At 41.5% G+C, this 21,663-nt stretch overlaps 1 protein-coding gene across 1 annotated transcript in view; it reads left to right on the forward strand.

The window, feature by feature from the left end:
• LOC133568901 (polyamine-transporting ATPase 13A3-like) overlaps positions 1 to 21,663 on the forward strand; it is a 68,639-nt gene that overhangs the window by 18,040 nt on the left and 28,936 nt on the right. The window contains exons 10-19 of the mRNA XM_061921094.1: positions 104 to 271; positions 347 to 504; positions 4,684 to 4,872; positions 5,015 to 5,076; positions 5,999 to 6,149; positions 10,754 to 10,831; positions 10,946 to 11,096; positions 11,160 to 11,280; positions 16,599 to 16,723; positions 16,808 to 16,965. Of these exons, the coding sequence (XP_061777078.1) occupies positions 104 to 271; positions 347 to 504; positions 4,684 to 4,872; positions 5,015 to 5,076; positions 5,999 to 6,149; positions 10,754 to 10,831; positions 10,946 to 11,096; positions 11,160 to 11,280; positions 16,599 to 16,723; positions 16,808 to 16,965 (1,361 nt within the window). The remainder of the gene's footprint in view (positions 1 to 103; positions 272 to 346; positions 505 to 4,683; positions 4,873 to 5,014; positions 5,077 to 5,998; positions 6,150 to 10,753; positions 10,832 to 10,945; positions 11,097 to 11,159; positions 11,281 to 16,598; positions 16,724 to 16,807; positions 16,966 to 21,663) is intronic.

Consider the following 21,663-nt stretch of genomic DNA (forward strand, 5'->3'; position numbering starts at 1 on the left):
ATAACTATTTTATGAAGGCCAAAGGACAGGTTTCTAATCATTCACTCATGTAGAGACTGCCTTTTCACTCCAAGTTGTTCTTTGTCTGCGTTTGGCTCTTCAGGGGAGAGTGCTCCAGTTACCAAGACCAGTGTTCCCAGTTCAGGCGAGGAGGCGGACAGGATCTACAATACGGAGGAACACAAGCAACACACACTCTTCTGCGGCTCACATGTTATCCAGAGTCGTTGTGGGGCGGGTGAGCTGGTGAAAGTGGTCGTGGTCAGAACAGGTACCGACTAACCTACCCAGGTGAGATTCTTGAAAAGAAGTTGATCATCATCCGTCACATGACATCCTCTTACAGGCTTTAGCATGGAGAAAGGTCAGCTGGTGCACTCCATCCTCCACCCTAAACCCACCGACTTCAAACTGCATCGTGATGCTCTGCATTTCATGATGTGCATGGGGGGGTTGGGGGTGATTGGCTGCATCTACTCTGTTGTCCTCCATGTCACACGGGGGGTATGTCACAATTTCACGTTGTTAGTTTTCTGCCATGTGTTAAATACAAAGTCCTTATACCATAGTCCTGGAAGATGTTCCTTAGGCCAGGGGGCATATTGTAATAATACATGATATACATCATAATACTAATACTTTACAACACTACTTACGTATAAAATACTACACGGTCTAGCTCCATCCTATCTTGCCGATTGTATTGTACCATATGTCCCGGCAAGAAATCTGCGTTCAAAGGACTCTGGCTTATTAGTGATTCCCAAAGCCCAAAAAAAGTCTGCGGGCTATAGAGCGTTTTCCGTTCGGGCTCCAGTACTCTGGAATGCCCTCCCGGTAACAGTTCGCAATGCCACTTCAGTAGAAGCATTTAAGTCTCACCTTAAAACTCATTTGTATACTCTAGCCTTTAAATAGACTCCCTTTTTAGACCAGTTGATCTGCCGTTTCTTTTCTTTTTCTTCTATGTCCCACTCTCCCTTGTGGAGGGGGTCCGGTCCGATCCGGTGGCCATGTACTGCTTGCCTGTGTATCGGATGGGGACATCTCTGCGCTGCTGATCCGCCTCCGCTTGGGATGGTTTCCTGCTGGCTCCGCTGTGAACGGGACTCTCGCTGCTGTGTTGGATCCGCTTTGGACTGGACTCTCGCGACTGTGTTGGATCCATTATGGATTGAACTTTCACAGTATCATGTTAGACCCGCTCGACATCCATTGCTTTCCTCCTCTCCAAGGTTCTCATAGTCATCATTGTCTCCGACGTCCCACTGGGTCATTATTGTCACCGATGTCCCACTGGGTCATTATTGTCACCGACGTCCCACTGGGTGTGAGTTTTCCTTGCCCTTATGTGGGCCTACCGAGGATGTCGTAGTGGTTTGTGCAGCCCTTTGAGACATTAGTGATTTAGGGCTATATAAGTAAACATTGATTGATTGATTGATTGATATGTTCTTTGTTACCGGTAACACAAATGTAATTTATTGACCTACATATGATTCATTTGAAGTTGTTACAAAAAAATATAGAGCATCCTTCAATTTTTTTGTAGTAGTCTGGCCCTTGGTGACAATGATTGGACTGCCCAGGGTTTGTCTGAATCCCTGAATACTACCGATCCGTAGGCAGGACATTCATGTGACACTTTCTGTCTAGGGAAAATGTATTTAATCTGATCATCATTCGGATTAGAACATTACTGTGCATGTGAACCCTGGAAAAATGTTTTGATAACGATGTGCGTTTTTATGCATCACACTTTAAATCAGAGTACTTTATTTTGACATGCGCAGCTCGTACCGTAAACAGAAGAAGAAGAAGCAGTGACTTACGCTGTAAACAAAAATGCATTCGTGCATTTCTGCTTGTCCATCGTTGTCACGTTGTTTATCAATCAATTTGTATTGTGGTTCGCTACTTTTGTTTTACCTTTCTTTAAGAGTTGGAATTACTCTCTACCCTCCAGACCAGGGGTGCCCATTACGTCGATCGCGAGCTACCAGTCGACTGCAGGGGGTGTGTCAGTCGATCTCCAGCCAGGCTTTTAAAAAAAAAAGACCTAAAAATTAGTGATCATCAATCTTCACCAAGACGTCACTTAAATGACATTCACGGTACCAGAAGGTCTTGTGAGATGACGCTGGCTGCTGCAATATCATTATTATGAAAATATGACCGAGAGGAAGGCGAGAAACACTTTTTATTTCAACAGACTCTCGCGCCGTACCTTCCGTCAAAACTCTAAAGGCCGACTGCACATTTCCTATCTTCACAATAAAAGCCCTGCTTCATGCTGCCTGCGCTAACTAAATACAGAGTCTCGGAAAACTGGCGTGCACAAGCGATCCCTCAGAAAGCTTTCCGAGACTCTTATTTTGTTAGCGCAGGCAGCATGAAGCAGGGCTTTTATTGTGAAGATAGGAAATGTGCAGTCGGCCTTTAGAGTTTTGACGGAAGGGACGGCGCGAAAGTCTGTTGAAATAAAAAGTGTTTGTCGCCTTCCTCTCTGTCATTTTTTCATAATAATGAACTGGCAGCAGCCAGCGTCATCTCACAAGACCTTCGGGTGCCGTGAATGTCAATCAAGCAAGCTACGGAATTTGCCGCCAATGTTTTTCTTGTAAAGTGTATGGAAGCTGGATGAATTAGATGCCAAAAACCAACCACTTTCCTGTGGTATTGTACAGAAAGGACAACTTTTTTTCTCCTCCATTTGAAAATGTGGGCGTTATCATCATTACTGTCTGATTCCAATCAATGCAAGTCATCATAATCAGGTAATACACCAACTTATATTCTTGTCTTTGTGAACGAAAGACATCTATATGTGTTACACATGCTTGTATTATCATTAAACACATTTAACTTGTTTACAAAAATGTCTCTTTCATAAATAAATAAATATAAATGATATATATAAATGAGGTAGATCCCCTCGAGTTGGTCAATTGAAAAGTAGCTCACTTGCAGAAAAAGTGTGGGCACCCCTGCTCCAGACCATACTTTTGTTTTTGCTAATCCGGGATTTAGAGCAACAAACTCAACAGTATATACACCGTTACTTTTGTACATGTTGAATGAGGGAGACAGCAGCAAAAAATTAAATTCAGGCCCCACTCCACCACCAATAAGAATAACTTCCTAACCCTAACCCTAACCCTAACCCTTGGGATCCGAGCCCGAACATGTTGATCTGAACACCCTTAATGATAACAACAATAATACAGTTTCCTAAGGTACTATAAATCAATTTCCAGCCAAAGGTGTATGAAACGTTGCAGCTACAGTCAGAGGTGGAAGCAGAGCAAGAACCCATTTTTTAGGGAAAATATGACTAAGGTCTTTTTAATGGACCAGACCTTGTTGAGTTGGAAGGGGTTATATTCGGTGGACATTAAATCAATTTGGCCGTGTTATATTTGAATGTCATCCTTTCCTTAAAGGCAACCGCACTTTCTTTGGAATTTTGTTTGGAATGTCCAGGGTGTACGCCGCCTTTTGCCCGATTGTAGCTGAGATAGGCACCGTCGCCCCAAAGGGGATAAGCGGTAGGAAATGGATGGATGGGCAGCCTGTGGGAGTCGCTCTATTCTGCCTATCAAGCGCCCAAAACCTCTACCAGGTTTTTATTTTTTTAAATGTAAGTATATATGTAGTGTAGTGACAGGCATATTCTTAATGTATTTTGATCATTTTAGGCGTACAGCGGCGCATTAATTTAAGAAACGCATCACGGCATTTGCTTTTTTTCACCTTCATCACTGATTATTACTTACTGCAGACTTTATGAGAGCCAACAAACATAATAAAACATCACTTACAGTACAATGTCCGCTCTCACTGTGACGCCGACTGACAAGAGGCTCCTTGTATTCTCCACATTTCCGGGTCTGAATATTTTGCGAGAGTTGACCAACTAGTCGGAGGATGTACTCATCCTTATTCTATCAAGGTGAAAAACATTATTTATTATCTAGAAAAAACTTTGATGAGCACCAAGGCGGGAAAGCAGCTCAACGGTTGGCAATGTCAGCAAAGCCACCCAAGCTGACCACAGCGCCGCTATAAATAGTTCATCTGCCTTAGTACTTATAATAACAATATCACTAATACACCTCCTCCACCACCTTAACGAGTTTGAGTACCCAAATGATCCAAGGAGCTATGTTGTTAGGGGCTACATGACCCTGATAGGGTTTCTCAAGGCAAACTGGTCCGAGGTGATGGGTCAGACTAAGGGATTCAAAAGACTCTTATGAAGAAAGGAAAATCGAGGAACCGCACATCGCCCGGGCGAAGGACACCGGGGCTTCACTCTGGAGCCAGGCCCAGGGCAGGGGTTCGTCAGCAAGCGCCTGGTGACTGAGACTTTCTTCACGGTGCCCCTACGGGCACAACCCAAAAGAGAGACGTGGTATATGCCTCACAGCTGGCCTGGGTACGCCTCGGTATCCCCACTGTAGAACTAGAGGAGGTGACCAGGGACAGTGAAACCTGGGCATCTCACCTTAGACTGCTGCCCTTGCAATTTTGTTGTCTTGTCTTACATAATGATTGTGAACGATAAGCAACATTAAAAAAAAAAAGTGCAGTTCCCTTCAAGAAGAGGGTTGGCTGAAATGTGTAAGAATCCCGAACGACAGCTATGTGTAGCATCGATTGTCCCGTCTGCATCCCATCCAGGTTGCTCCTGAGATTGTCGTCCATGCTTCTCTTGGCCTCGTCACTGTCGCAGTGACCCCCATACTACCAGTGGCCCTGACTGCCGGTCTTTTGAATGCACAGCGCCGCATGAAGCGAGTCGGTATCTTTTGTACCAGTCCGCAGAGAATCAACATCTCTGGTCAGTTGAACCTGATCTGTTTTGACAAGGTGAGTCGGATCAACCTTTCCTTAACACATCTCACAATAAAAGACTGCAGTCGCATCCAGTTCTGGGGTTTGATTGCAAACTGAAGTGTTAGCTATTTAGCAGCCTTTGACTCCATTTGTGTTGTCACTTGCTTGACTTTAGACTGGGACTCTGACTGAGGACAGTTTGAACCTGTGGGGTATTCAGAGAGCTAAGGATGGCATGTAAGTGTCTTTTTACATTTGGGTTTGTCACTGATCGGTTTCCTCATAGGCTGAACAAGTAATGTCAGTGGAGGTCTAGAACCATGGCAACTACTTAGTTGACACGGAAAATTTTACCCGTCCATCATTTGTAACTGCAGTAATCATCAGCTCACAATAACCGCTATGCAGTCGTTTGTGCAAACGGTGCCAGTTAGGACATGTATTCCTAATATGCTAACTATGTACGCAAAACAGTTTCAGGATTGATAGAATATGCGCAAAGCTTTGTGGATTAGGCTCTAATTGTCCACAGGTATGAATGTTGGCGTGATTTGTCTATACATGTCCCGCCATTGGCTGATGACCAGACCTGCGTACTTCACCTTTCGCCTGAAGTCAGCTGGGATTGGCTCCAGCTCACCTGTGCAATTACCTATTCTTTTGTTTTTGGCAACAGATCTGATCAAACTACGTCTAAAACTAGATCTGACTTGTGATCTCACAGGATATTTCCATAAATGGTAAAGTTTTCCTCAAAGATCTGTCATTGTATTCTGATGCTGTGGTCAATAAGCTTGCATTCTCCGCTCTTCCAATTTCTAATACAAATTAGCAAATAGTTCTAAGTATAATTCTCAATAAACTAGCTATGGAAGTGCTAAAAACTCCAAATTGGCTGGCGGGGAGAAGACGTTGTCGAAGTAGAGGCAGGTAAGACCGCCCACAAAAAGGTGCATCCTGAAGAGACGGTCATAAAGCGTCTTGAAGATGGTCTGTAAAACATCGTCCATGCAACATTCGAACCGAAAAGCCACCAATACACGTTGGAAGCCTTTGAAAAGTAGAAATAAAAATCCTAATAAGACTTCTTTAATGGTGCTCAGATGAAATAGAAATGCATCACATGACCTGTAAGTGACTTCCTCCTTGTCCCACTCAGGTTTTCATCTCCAGAGACTGAGGTGACTACAGAGACTCTGGCAAAGACGTCGTTTGTCGCCTGCATGGCAACCTGCCACTCCCTAGTCCGCATAGAGGACAAACTCTGTGGAGACCCTCTAGACCTCAAGGTGTTCAACGCCACCGGTTGGGTGAGGAGCTTGACATATTGACACGGTACATCCTTGGACACGTAGACTTCATCTAACAAACATCGTAGGACTTGTACACTTCATCTAACAAAAAATCCTAGAACTTGTACACTTCATCTAACAAAGATCCTCGGACACGTAGACCATCTCACAAACATCCTAGGACCTGTACACTTCATCTCACAAACATCCTAGGACCTGTACACTTCATCTAACAAACACCCTAGGACTTGTACACTTCATCTAAAAAACATCTTAAGACTTGTACACTTCATCTAACAAACATCATAAGACTTTTACACTTCATCTAACAAACATCCTAAGACTCGTACACTTCATCGAACAAACATCCTAGGACACATACACTTAATCTAACAAACATCCTAGGACTTGAACACTTCATCCAACAAACATCCAAGGACTTGTACACTTCACCCAACAAACATCCTAGGACTTGTACACTTAATCTAACAAACATCCTCGGACTTGTACACCTCATCTAACAAACATCCAAGGACACATACACTTTCTGTAACAAACATCCTAGGACTTGTATACTTCATCTAACAAACATCCTCGGACTTGTACACTTCACCCAACAAACATCCTAGGACACATACACTTCATCTAACAAACATCCTAGGACTCGTTCACTTCATCTAACAAAAATCCTAAGACTTGTACACTTCATCTAACAAACATCCAAGGACTTGTACAATTCACCCAACAAACATCCTAGGACTTGTACACTTAATCTAACAAACATCCTAGGACACATACACTTCATCTAACAAACATCGAAGGACTTGTACACTTCATCTAAGAAACATCCAAGGACACATACACTTCATCTAACAAACATCCTCAGACTTGTACACTTCATCTAACAAACATCCTCGGACTTGTACACTTCATCTAACAAACATCCTAGGACTTGTACACTTCATCTAACAAACATCCAAGGACCATCTAACAAACATCCTAGGACTTGTACACTTCATTTAACAAACATCCTAGGACTTGTACACTTCATCTAACAAACATCGTAGGACTTGTAAACTTCATCTAACAAACATCCAAGGACCATCTAACAAACATCCTAGGACTTGTACACTTCATCTAACAAACATCCTAGGACTTGTACACTTAATCTAACAAACATCCAAGGACACATACACTTCATCTAACAAACATCCTAGGACTTGTACACTTCATCCAACAAACATCCAAGGACTCGTACACTTAATCTAACAAACATCCAAAGACACATACACTTCATCTAACAAACATCCAAGGACACATACACCTCATCTAACAAACATCCTCGGACTTGTACACTTCATCTAACAAACATCCTAGGACTCGTACACTTCATCAAACAAACATCCAAGGACACATACACTTCATCTAACAAACATCCTAGGACTTAAACAATTCATGTAACAAACATCCAAGGACGCATACACTTAATCTAACAAACATCCTAGGACTCGTTCACTTCATCTAACAAAAATCCTAAGACTTGTACACTTCATCTCACAAACATCGAAAGACTTGTACAATTCACCCAACAAACATCCTAGGACTTGTACACTTAATCCAACAAACATCCTCGGACTTGTACACCTCATCTAACAAACATCCAAGGACACATACACTTTCTGTAACAAACATCCTAGGACTTGTATACTTCATCTAACAAACATCCTCGGACTTGTACACTTCACCCAACAAACATCCTAGGACACATACACTTCATCTAACAAACATCCTAGGACTCGTTCACTTCATCTAACAAAAATCCTAAGACTTGTACACTTCATCTAACAAACATCCAAGGACTTGTACAATTCACCCAACAAACATCCTAGGACTTGTACACTTAATCTAACAAACATCCTAGGACACATACACTTCATCTAACAAACATCGAAGGACTTGTACACTTCACCCAACAAACATCCTAGGATTTGTACACTTAATCTAACAAACATCCTCGGACTTGTACACCTCATCTAACAAACATCCAAGGACACATACACTTTCTGTAACAAACATCCTAGGACTTGTATACTTCATCTAACAAACATCCTCGGACTTGTATACTTCACCCAACAAACATCCTAGGACACATACACTTCATCTAACAAACATCCTAGGACTCGTTCACTTCATCTAACAAACATCCTAAGACTGGTACACTTCATCTAACAAACATCATAAGACTTGTACACTTCATCTAACAAACAACCTAGGACTTAAACACTTCACCCAACAAACGTCCTAGGACTTGAACACTTCATCCAACAAACATTCTCGGACTTGTACACTTCATCAAACAAACATCCTAGGACACATACACTTCATCTAACAAACATCCTAGGACTTGTACACTTCATCCAACAAACATCCTCGGACTTGTACACTTCATCAAACAAACATCCTAGGACACATACTCTTCATCTAACAAACATCCTAGGACTCGTCCACTTCATCTAACTTCATTTTACCTGCGACAAAACAGAAACTATAGAAGGAAACATCGTTGTTTACAATCTTTGGACCCAACTTGGGGTTGGTGAGAAAGCTCCGACTTTCCAAGTCGTAAAGCCGACTTTGAGGGGCGTTCTAGTTAAAATTCCGATTAGGAACTCGGAACTTCCAACTTCGCAGAACAAATGGAAAGCACCATTAGTTATTGCGCTGTCAGTTTTTGTTCCATGTCCTGTTTTCCTTGTTGTCAGCCACTTTACCTTTGGCTTGAGTACTGATTCTTCACAACTGCTCTTGATTAGTTATCAGATGGCTCACCTGCCTCTGATCACTAATCAGGAGGGGTGTATTTGCCAACCTCGGCCCGTGGATGGCGCTAGTTCATTATTATAGAGTGCCCGTGGTCGACAGTTGCAGACACTCCTTCCAATGAATGACCTTCACCTGCATGTCGCCTTATCTGTCCATACATTTTGGGGTCACACCTCAAGCTTTGCCTGCAAGGTCGCAGCAGAACAACTATCACTTGTTAAGCAAACAACATTTTTTACAACAATTAATGTTTATATATCCTGTCAGATTCAAACACTGATGACATCTATTAAACAAAACAAGAGGCAAAGAATTTAACAGAGACAGAATTCAATTTGGCTCAATTGAGGAGAAAACGTGTCGACCTGTAACCTCTTACAGTGTCAACCATGCTCTGCCGAAAGATTATATTTCTCCCCCTTTACCTGAGTACTGGGTTCAATCCCGGGCTCGGAATCTTTCTGTGTGGAGTTTGGATGTTCTCCCCGTGACTGCGTGGGTTCCCCTCGGGTACTCTGGCTTCCTCCCACTTCCAAAAACATGCACCTGGGGATAGGTTGATTGGCAACACTAAATTGGCCCTAGTGTGTGAATGTGAATGTGAATGTTGTCTGTCTATTTGTGTTGGCCCTGCAATGAGGTGGCGACTTGTCCAGGGTGTACCCCGCCTTCCGTCCGATTGTAGCTGAGATAAGCTCCAGCGCCCCCCGCTACCCCGAAGGGAATAAGCGGTAGAAAATGGAAGGATGGATATTTGGACTTTCTCTGACCACATGTCAACAGCTGTTTCTAAGGGACGAGGGTCGTATACAGTTCACAGAAAAGGTCGTAAAAGAGTTCAAAGAAGAGGTTCGTAAAAGAGTTCAAAGAGACGTTCCAGAGACAGCTTTTGGTCTTTTCGCTGGGAACTCAATGTAACACAAAGGTTTTGTGATAATTTTGATAGAATTATTCCAACATATTCCCACAATTTCCCATGGAAAAAAACGTATTCAGAATGCGAATAAAATCAAGAATCCAAGTAACGCAGGGTTCCGGTTTGGTGGCGGCGGGATTAGGTCTCTGCTTTTTGCAGATGATGTGGTCCTGATGGCATCATCTCTTCAGCTCTCACTGGATCGGTTCGCAGCCGAGTGTGAAACGACCGGGATGAGAATCAGCACCTCCAAGTCTGAGTCCATGGAAAAGGGTGGAGTACCATCTCCGGGTTGGGGAGATGGTACCTCGGAGTCTTGTTCACGAGTGAGGGAAGAGTGGATCGTGAGATGGACAGGCGGATCGGTGCGGCGTCTTCAGTAATGCGGACGTTGTACCGATCTGTTGTGGTGAAGAAGGAGCTGAGCCGGAAGGCAAAGCTCTCAATTTACCGGTCAATCTACGTTCCCATCCTCACCTATGGTCATGAGCTTTGGGTCATGACCAAAAGAACAAGATCACGGGTACAAGCGGCCGAAATGAGTTTCCTATGACGAGTGGCGGGGCTCTCCCTTAGAGATAGGGTGAGAAGCTCTGCCATCCGGGAGGAACTCAAAGTAAAGCCGCTGCTCCTCCACATCGAGGGGAGCCAGATGAGGTGGGTCGGGAATCTGGTCAGGATGCCACCCGAACGACTCCCTAGGGAGGTGTTTAGGGCACGTCCAACCAATAGGAGGCCACGGGGTAGACCCAGGACACGTTGGGAAGACTTTGTCTCCCGGCTGGCTCGGGATCCCCCGGGAAGAGCTGGACGAAGTGGCTGGGGAGAGGAAAGTCTGGGCTTCCTATTCATCCAATATGTTTGTTCTGGTATTTGTGTTGAGATCCTTGCGGAACCAGCAGAAGAACAACCTGCCCTTCACGATGATGACATTTCCACTGTTGTGAAACATCCACAGCAGGTGACTGTGACTAATTTTATTGAGTGACCAGCATGTTTTTGACTTGACTATTTGGGCCTCTTGTGGAAACGCATATTTACCCCTATAATATACTTTGGACACCCAACCTTGAAGGGGGTAGAGCTCGGCATAGTGCTCCACTTCCCCTTCTCCTCGACGCTGCAGAGGATGAGTGTGGTGGTCAGACAACTGGGACAAAAACACTTTGACGTCTACCTGAAAGGAGCCCCAGAGACCGTGGTTAACCTCTGCAAGCCACACACAGGTAGTCGTACCTCAACCAGCAACTCACAAATGTCAGACTGAGCTGCCCTGTTTGTGTCCACAGTCCCGCAGAGTTTCACAGAGACGTTGGAGACTTACACCCGACAGGGTTTCCGCGTCATTGCGCTGGCACATCACCAACTGGAGTCCATACTCTCCTGGCCTGAAGTCCAGAACCTCAGTCGGTGAGCATTCAACGGAGTTCTTTGGACATCATTAGCCATCCCAGACTTTTTCAGAGTGTTGAACCAAGTTTTCCTCGGGCAATATTTTCATTTGTGGAAATAAAAATGCACATATTGACACAGTGGCGCTCCAACAACTTCACTTCAAAGGGGAATTTGCTATTTTTAAATGTTAAGCAAATATTGTCTTCTGTCAGATCAAACTGTTTGCTGAGGGAGAAATTATCATCGTGAACGCCACATGCTGAGTATTTTCAGGTGAATTGATGTCAGCCATCGTGTGACTCTGACAAAAGACCAGAAACAAATGTCCACTACCAAGGACCCAGGATTGACCGCACGATAGTAAAGATGTAATGATATCAAAATGTCACCGTATTAAGGCCACGGTGTGATTTTATTGTGGAAGTTGCTTTTCCAAGTCTGTTTTGGCTTGGACTGTGATGATCTGTTGCCCGGATCATGTCTTGCTTAGTTTAGTTTGTTTTTGTTGTTGCCATGGGTGCTGATTATTGTCTCGACTCTGATTAGTGGTCGGGAAGCTCACCTGCTCCCGGTCACTAATCAGAGAACTGTTTATTCCTGCCTCTCGCCACATTCTGCCTGGCCGTTTTGTTTGCTACGCGGAACAATTACCATGATTATCCTGACTTCTTGCTCCTGTTTCTGGACAATCTTTGGTTAAGCCTTTACCATAGCCTCCCGTGAAATTGGCACCATTCTGTATTTTTTGGCTTGATTATTAGAATAAACAATTCTTGCCTGTACTCGGTTTCCTGACATAATAATAATATTAAGAGATTTTATTTGTAAAAAGCACTTTACATTGAGTGAACAACCTCAAAGTGCTAGTATGTTGAAAAAAACAAAAAATATAGTAAAAATAAATGAAATAAAAACTAGAACAGCATAATAGCAAGAAATAGTATGCATACATCTAAAAAAATGTTGTTGTTTTTTTAAAAAAGGGGGTTTAAACCTTTTTTAAAAGCGTTCACAGTCTGTGGTGCCCTCAGGTGGTCAGGGAGAGCGTTCCACAGACTGGGAGCGGTGGAGCAGAAAGCCCGGTCTCCCATTGTTTGTAGCTTTGTCCTCTGAGGTTGGAGGAGGCTAGCCTGTCCGAAGCGAATATTTATTGTGTGGAGGATTTGGGGGTGAGTCGTTCTATGAGGTAGAGGGGGGCATTTCCATGGAGGCACTGCATCTTGGGGAAACGACCAGCGCATAAGCATGCAACCCCGGCATAACATGGACACTTGGGAGGAACGTGGCTCAGGTTACCTTCACCACAGAGGTTATGTTTTTTTTTGCCAGGGTTTGTTAGCAACATAACTCCTAAAGTTATGGAAGGATTTTGAAAAAAACCTTGTTCGTCTTATCTGCTACAAAGTGCCACTTGTCCAGAGTCTACCTTGCCTTTCGCCTGCGTGCAGCTGGGATAGATTCCAGCCCCCTTGCAACCCTGAAAAAGGAGAAGCAGTAGAAAATGGGTGGATGGATGCTACCAAGTGGAACACACTTCCGTTTATTTTGAAACCTGCCGAAGCAAAAGACTAAACTCCCCAATTTTTCGTTTGACATCGTCACTCGTTGTTGTGTTAATGAGAGGATTTTGAAACTGCAGTAACGCTGTCAGAGTTAGTTGGTGACGAACCCCAAGATGCAGAGATGGAGGCAGGAATGGAGTGAGAAGGCATGATTTAATAAAGATACTAAAACAAGAACAAACTAAAGGGGTACAACAAAAAGCATGCACGAGGCGGCAAACAAAACTAAAAGAGCTAGCATGGGAGCTAGAAAACAAAAGGACCTAGCGTGGAAGCTAGCGGGTAGCGGACAGGAAAACAGAAGTCATTACTTTTAGAATGAAAACAAAACGGAAGCAGGGAACAAAGGACAGTAAGCTACAAACAGAAACCGAAATATAGCTTACCGCTACGCTGCAATGACACGACACAAAACCACACGACAGGAGCGACAATACGGAAGTGACATCGACACGACACGATGCGACACGACATGACAATAATCCAGCACTCGACTGGAGAACAAAACAGGTTCAAATAGGAGCGGGCTGACAACAAAAAGCGCGCACGAGGCGGATAACAAAACTAAAAGAGATAGCATGGGAGCTAGAAAACAAAAGGACCTAGCGTGGAAGCTAGCGGGTAGCGAACAGGAAAACAGAAGTCATTACTTTTAGAATGAAAACAAAACGGAAGCAGGGAACAAAGGACAGTAAGCTACAAACAGAAACCGAAATATAGCTTACCGCTACGCTACAATGAAATGACACGACAGAAGCGACAATACGGAAGTGACATCGACATGACACGATGCGACACGGCATGACATGACAATAATCCAGCACTCGACTGGAGAACAAAACAGGTTCAAATAGGAGCGGGCTGACAAGAAAAAGCGCACACGAGGCGGATAACAAAACTAAAAGAGCTAGCATGGGAGCTAGAAAACAAAAGGACCTAGCGTGGAAGCTAGCGGGTAGCGGACAGGAAAACAGAAGTCATTACTTTTAGAATGAAAACAAAACGGAAGCAGGGAACAAAGGACAGTAAGCTACAAACAGAAACCGAAATATAGCTTACCGCTACGCTGCAATGACACGACACAAAACCACACGACAGGAGCGACAATACGGAAGTGACATCGACACGACACGATGCGACACGACATGACAATAATCCAGCCCTCGACTGGAGAACAAAACAGGTTCAAATAGGAGCGGGCTGACAACAAAAAGCGCGCACGAGGCGGATAACAAAACTAAAAGAGCTAGCATGGGAGCTAGAAAACAAAAGGACCTAGCGTGGAAGCTAGCGGGTAGCGAACAGGAAAACAGAAGTCGTTACTTGTAGAATGAAAACAAAACGGAAGCAGGGAACAAAAGACAGTAAGCTACAAAGAGAAACCGAAATATAGCTTACCGCTACGCTGCAATGACACGACACGACAGGAGCGACAATACGGAAGTGACATCGACACGACACGATGCGACACGACATGACATGACAATAATCCAGCACTCGACTGGAGAACCAAACAGGTTCAAATAGGAGCGGGCTGACAGGAAAAAGTGCACACGAGGCGGATAACAAAACTAAAAGAGCTAGCATGGGAGCTAGAAAACAAAAGGACCTAGCGTGGAACCTAGCGGGTAGCGAACGGGAAAACAGAAGTCATTACTTGTAGAACGAAAACAAAACGGAAGCAGGGAACAAAAGACAGTAAGCTACAAAGAGAAACCGAAATATAGCTTACCGCTACGCTGCAATGACACGACAAGACAGGAGCGGCAATACGGAAGTGACATCGACACGACACGATGCGACACGACATGACATGACAATAATCCAGCACTCGACTTGAGAACAAAACAGGTTCAAATAGGAGCGGGCTGATTGACACCAGGTGTGGCCTGGTGCCAATCAGCTGCAGCTGAGGGGAAACCGTCCTCAGGGGGAAAAAAACAGGAAACAGACTAAATAAGAGCGCTGACAGAAAACAGACAGGAAATACTACACGCACACACAGGAAATACTAAAACACAAACAAACTGTCAGGGGAAAGCCTGACAAACGCAAAATCTACAACTCTTTTACATCCCTCCCATATGGATAAAAAATTGTACAATATATGATTTTTGTATTTTAGATCAGTACTGTTGACAGGTGCCTCCTAATAAATGTTAGTATCTTTTAAACATTCACTTCAACCTCAATTTTTTGTTTGACATCGTCACTCGTTATGGTGTTATTGAGAGGGTTTTGAAACTGCAGTAACGCTGTCAGATTTAGTTGGTAACGAACCCCAAGATGCAGAGATGGAGGCAGGCATGGAGTGAGAAAGCATGATTTAATAAAGATACTAAAACAAGAACAAACTAAAGGGGTACAACAAAAATCGCACACAAGGCGGTAAACAAAACTAAAAGAGCTAGCATGGGAGCTAGAAAACAAAAGGACCTAGCGTGGGGGCTAGCGGGTAGCGAACAGGAAAATAGAAGTCATTACTTGTAGAATGAAAACAAAACGGAAGCAGGGAACAAAGGACAGTAAGCTACAAACAGAAACCGAAATATAGCTTACCTCTACGCTGGAATGACACGACACAAAACCACACGACAGGAGCGACAATACGGAAGTGACATCGACACGACACGATGCGACACGACATGACATGACAATAATCCAGCACTCGACTGGAGAACAAAACAGGTTCAAATAGGAGCGGGCTGACAACAAAAAGCGCGCACGAGGCGGCAAATAAAACTAAAAGAGCTAGCATGGGAGCTAGAAAACAAAAGGACCTAGCGTGGAACCTAGCGGGTAGCAAACAGGAAAACAGAAGTTGTTACTTGTAGAATGAAAACAAAACGGAAGCAGGGAACAAAGGACAGTAAGCTACAAACAGAAACCAAAATATAGCTTACCGCTACGCTGCAATGACACGACAAGACAGGAGCGACAATACGGAAGTGACATCGACACGACACGATGCGACACGACATGGCATGACAATAATCCAGCACTTGACTGGAGAACAAAACCGGTTGAAATAGGAGCGGGCTGATTGACACCAGGTGTGGCCAGGTGCCAATCAGCCGCAGCTGAGGGAAAACAGCGCTCAGGGGGAAAAAAACAGGAAACAGACAAAATAAGAGCGCTGACAGAAAACAGACAGGAAATACTACACACACATGCAGGAAAAACTAAAACACAAACAAACTGTCAGGGGCAAGCCTGACAAACGCAAAATCTACAACTCTTTTACTCCCTCCTATATGGATAAAAAAAATTGTATAATATTGGATTTTTATATTTTAGATCAGTAAACATTCACTTCAACCTTTAGTTCAATAGTGCAACTAAACATCACGGTATAGTGTTTGGCTGAACCCCAGCACGCAGAGACGGCCTCTTTATGAGGGACAGTGCAGTTATCGCAAAAAAAAAAATATGTGCAGCAGGGGAGTGCACAAAAAGCGAGCGGAATTAAGAAGCACAAGGCACAAAAAAGCAAAACAAAAACGAGGAAAGTACTGCAAAATAAATCTGCGAGACGAACCAACTCCCCCAAAACTGGGCGAAATATAATTTTTAAAATTTTTTAGTAACGTTCGCAGTTGGTTAAAAATATACCTAGAAGCTCTTAAAATTTGAAAAAAAATGACACAAAGTTATTTATTGTAAACTATTGGTTCATTCACTCAACAAATGATATACAAAAGAATATCATATTTTGGTGTGTGTGTGTGTGTGTGTGTGTGTTGCTGTGTGTGTGTGTGTTGGCCCTAACAGAGAGCAGTTAGAGACCAACATGGACTTCCTAGGCTTGATCATCATGCAGAACAAAATCAAAGAACAGACTGCTGGGGTGTTGCTTGACTTGCGACGAGCCAACATTCGGACTTTGATGGTCACAGGTAACCAGAGTCAACAAAAAATATTGCCAGCTCAGTTCGGACGTTGTCAAGTCTTAAGTTTCATTGACTTTTGTGCGTCGTTAGGTGACAACATGTCTACAGCGTTATCGGTGGCCCGAGACTGTGGGATGGTTCCAGACCACGAGAACATTATCATTGCTGATGCTGTGCCTCCAAACGATGAGAACCCTGCGAGGATCACATGGCGCTACTCTGACAACCGTGTTGTGAGAAACAAGAAGGTACGCTGACAATAGTTGACTTATTTTTAAGGAACAAGAAGGTTGACAACAGTTGACATATTTTAAAGAACATTAAGGTAGACAACTGTTGACATATTTTAAGGAACATAAAGGTAGTCAACAGTTGACATATTTTGAGGAACAAGAAGGTACGCTTAAGATTGTTGACATATTTTAAGGATCAAGAAGGTAGACAACAGTTGACATATTTTAAGGAACATTAAGGTAGACAACAGTTGACATATTTTAAGGAATAAGAAGGTACGCTGACAACAGTTGACATATTTTAAGGAACAAGAAGGTACGCTGACAACAGTTGACATATTTTAAGGAACAAGAAGGTACGCTTAAGACTGTTGACATATTTTAAGGATCGAGGAGGTAGACAACTGTTGACATATTTTAAGGAATAAGAAGGTACGTTGACAACAGTTGACATATTTTAAGGAACATTAAGGTAGACAACAGTTGACATATTTTAAGGAACATTAAGGTAGACAACAGTTGACATATTTTAAGGAATAAGAGGTACGCTGACAACAGTTGACATATTTTAAGGAATAAGAAAGTACGCTGACAACAGTTGACATATTTTAAGGAACAAGAAGGTACGCTGACAACAGTTGACATATTTTAAGGAATAAGAAGGTACGCTGACAACTGTTGACATATTTTAAGGAATAAGAAGGTATGCTGACAACTGTTGACATATTTTAAGGAACAAGAAGGTGCACTTACAACTGTTGACCTATTTTAAGGAGCAAAAAGGTACGTTGACAACAGTTGACATATTTTAAGGAACATAAAAGTAGACAACAGTTGACATATTTTAAGGAACAAGAAGGTACGCAGACAACAGTTGACATATTTTAAGGAACAAGAAGGTGCACTTACAACTGTTGACCTATTTTAAGGAGCAAAAAGGTACGTTGACAACAGTTGACATATTTTAAGGAACAAGAAGGTAGACAAGAGTTGACATATTTTAAGGTACAAGAAGGTACGCTTAAGACTGTTGACATATTTTAAGGATCAAGGAGGTCGACAACTGTTGACATATTTTAAGGAACATAAAAGTAGACAACAGTTGGCATATTTTAAGGAACAAGAAGGTAGACAACAGTTGACATATTTTAAGGAACAAGAAGGTACGCTGACAACATTTGACATATTTTAAGGAACAAGAAGGGAGACAACAGTTGACATATTTTAAGGAACAAGAAGGTACGCTTACAACTGTTGACATATTTTAAGGAACATAAAAGTAGACAACAGTTGACATATTTTAAGGAACAAGAAGGGAGACAACAGTTGACATATTTTAAGGAACAAGAAGGTACGCTTACAACTGTTGACATATTTTAAGGAACAAGAATGTATGTTGACAACAGTTGACATATTTTAAGGAACAAGAAGGTATGCTTACAACTGTTGACATATTTTAAGGAACAAGGAGGTAGACAACAGTTGACATATTTTAAGGAACAAGAAGGTGCACTTACAACTGTTGACATATTTTAAGGAACAAGAAGGTAGACAACAGTTGACATATTTTAAGGAACAAGAAGGTAGACAACAGTTGACATATTTTAAGGAGCAAAAATGTACGTTGACAACAGTTGACATATTTTAAGGAACAAGAAGGTAGACAACAGTTGACATATTTTAAGGTACAAGAAGGTACGCTGACAACAGTTGACATATTTTAAGGAGCAAAAAGGTACGTTGACAACAGTTGACATATTTTAAGGAACATAAAAGTAGACAACAGTTGACATATTTTAAGGAACAAGAAGGTAGACAACAGTTGACATATTTTAAGGAACAAGAAGGTAGACAACAGTTGACATTTTTTAAGGAATAAGAAGGTACGCTGACAACAGTTGACATATTTTAAGGAACAAGAAGGTGCACTTACAACTGTTGACCTATTTTAAGGAGCAAAAATGTACGTTGACAACAGTTGACATATTTTAAGGAACATAAAGGTAGACAACAGTTGACATATTTGAAGGAACAAGAAGGTAGACAACAGTTGACATATTTTAAGGAACAAGAAGGTAGACAACAGTTGACATATTTTAAGGAACAAGAAGGTAGACAACAGTTGACATATTTTAAGGAGCAAAAATGTACGTTGACAACAGTTGACATATTTTAAGGAACAAGAAGGTAGACAACAGTTGACATATTTTAAGGTACAAGAAGGTACGCTGACAACAGTTGACATATTTTAAGGAGCAAAAAGGTACGTTGACAACAGTTGACATATTTTAAGGAACATAAAAGTAGACAACAGTTGACATATTTTAAGGAACAAGAAGGTAGACAACAGTTGACATATTTTAAGGAACAAGAAGGTAGACAACAGTTGACATTTTTTAAGGAATAAGAATGTACGCTGACAACAGTTGACATATTTTAAGGAAAAAGATGGTGCACTTACAACTGTTGACCTATTTCAAGGAGCAAAAAGGTACGTTGACAACAGTTGACATATTTTAAGGAACATAAAAGTAGACAACAGTTGACATATTTGAAGGAACAAGAAGGTAGACAACAGTTGACATATTTTAAGGAACAAGAAGGTAGACAACAGTTGACATATTTTAAGGAGCAAAAATGTACGTTGACAACAGTTGACATATTTTAAGAAACAAGAAGGTAGACAACAGTTGACATATTTTAAGGTACAAGAAGGTACGCTGACAACAGTTGACATATTTTAAGGAGCAAAAAGGTACGTTGACAACAGTTGACATATTTTAAGGAACATAAAAGTAGACAACAGTTGACATATTTTAAGGAACAAGAAGGTAGACAACAGTTGACATATTTTAAGGAACAAGAAGGTAGACAACAGTTGACATTTTTTAAGGAATAAGAAGGTACGCTGACAACAGTTGACATATTTTAAGGAACAAGAAGGTGCACTTACAACTGTTGACCTATTTTAAGGAGCAAAAATGTACGTTGACAACAGTTGACATATTTTAAGGAACATAAAAGTAGACAACAGTTGACATATTTGAAGGAACAAGAAGGTACGCTGACAACAGTTGACATATTTTAAGGAACAAGAAGGTGCACCTACAACTGTTGACCTATTTTAAGGAGCAAAAAGGTACGTTTACAACAGTTGACATATTTTAAGGAACAACAAGGTAGACAGGAGTTCACATATTTTAAGGTACAAGAAGGTACGCTTAAGACTGTTGACATATTTTAAGGATAAAGGAGGTCGACAACTGTTGACATATTTTAAGGAACATAAAAGTAGACAACAGTTGGCATATTTTAAGGAACAAGAAGGTAGACAACAGTTGACATTTTTTAAGGAACAAGAAGGTACGCTGACAACATTTGACATATTTTAAGGAACAAGAAGGGAGACAACAGTTGACATATTTTAAGGAACAAGAAGGTACGCTTACAACTGTTGACATATTTTAAGGAACAAGAATGTATGTTGACGCAGTTGACATATTTTAAGGAACAAGAAGGTACGCTGACAACATTTGACATATTTTAAGGAACAAGAAGGGAGACAACAGTTGAAATATTTTAAGGAACAAGAAGGTACGCTTACAACAGTTGACATATTTTAAGGAACATAAAAGTAGACAACAGTTGACATATTTTAAGGAACAAGAAGGTAGACAAAAGTTGACATATTTTAAGGAACAAGAATGTATGTTGACAACAGTTGACATATTTTAAGGAACATAAAAGTAGACAACAGTTGACATATTTTAAGGAACAAGAAGGTACGCTGACAACATTTGACATATTTTACGGAACAAGAAGGTACGCTTACAACAGTTGACATATTTTAAGGAACATAAAAGTAGACAACAGTTGACATATTTTAAGGAACAAGAAGGTAGACAAAAGTTGACATATTTTAAGGAACAAGAAGGTAAACAACAGTTGACATATTTTTAAGGAACAAGAAGGTACGCTGATAACAGTTGACATATTTTAAAGAACATTAAGGTAGAAAACTGTTGTCATATTTTAAGGTACAAGAAGTTACCTTGACAACTGTTGACATATTTTTAAGAACATTAAGGGAGACAACTGTTGACATATTTTAAGGAATAAGAAGGTACGCCGACAACAGTTAACATATTTTAAAGAACATAAAGGTAGACAACAGTTGACATATTTTAAGGAATAAGAAGGTACGCCGACAACAGTTAACATATTTTAAAGAACATAAAGGTAGACAACAGTTGACATATTTTAAGGAACATGAATGTACACTTACAACAGTTGACATATTTTAAGGAACAAGAAGGTAGACAACAGTTGACATATTTTAAGGAACATGAATGTACACTTACAACAGTTGACATATTTTAAGGAACAAGAAGGTACGCTTAAGACTGTTGACATATTTTAAGGATCAAGGAGGTAGATAACTGTTGACATATTTTAAGGAACATAAAATTAGACAACAGTTGGCATATTTTAAGGAACAAGAAGGTACGCTGACAACAGTTGACATTGTAAGGAACATAAAGGTACACAACAGTTGAGTTATTTCAAGGAATAAGAAGGTACGCTGATAACAGTTGACATATTTTAAAGAACATTAAGGTAAACAACTGTTGACATATTTTAAGGAACATTGAGGTTGACAACAGTTGACATATTTTAAAGAACATTAAGGTTGACAACAGTTGACATATTTTA

Source organism: Nerophis ophidion, linkage group LG14 (genome assembly GCF_033978795.1).
Source record: "Nerophis ophidion isolate RoL-2023_Sa linkage group LG14, RoL_Noph_v1.0, whole genome shotgun sequence".
In the NCBI taxonomy this organism is placed as follows: Eukaryota; Metazoa; Chordata; class Actinopteri; order Syngnathiformes; family Syngnathidae; genus Nerophis; species Nerophis ophidion.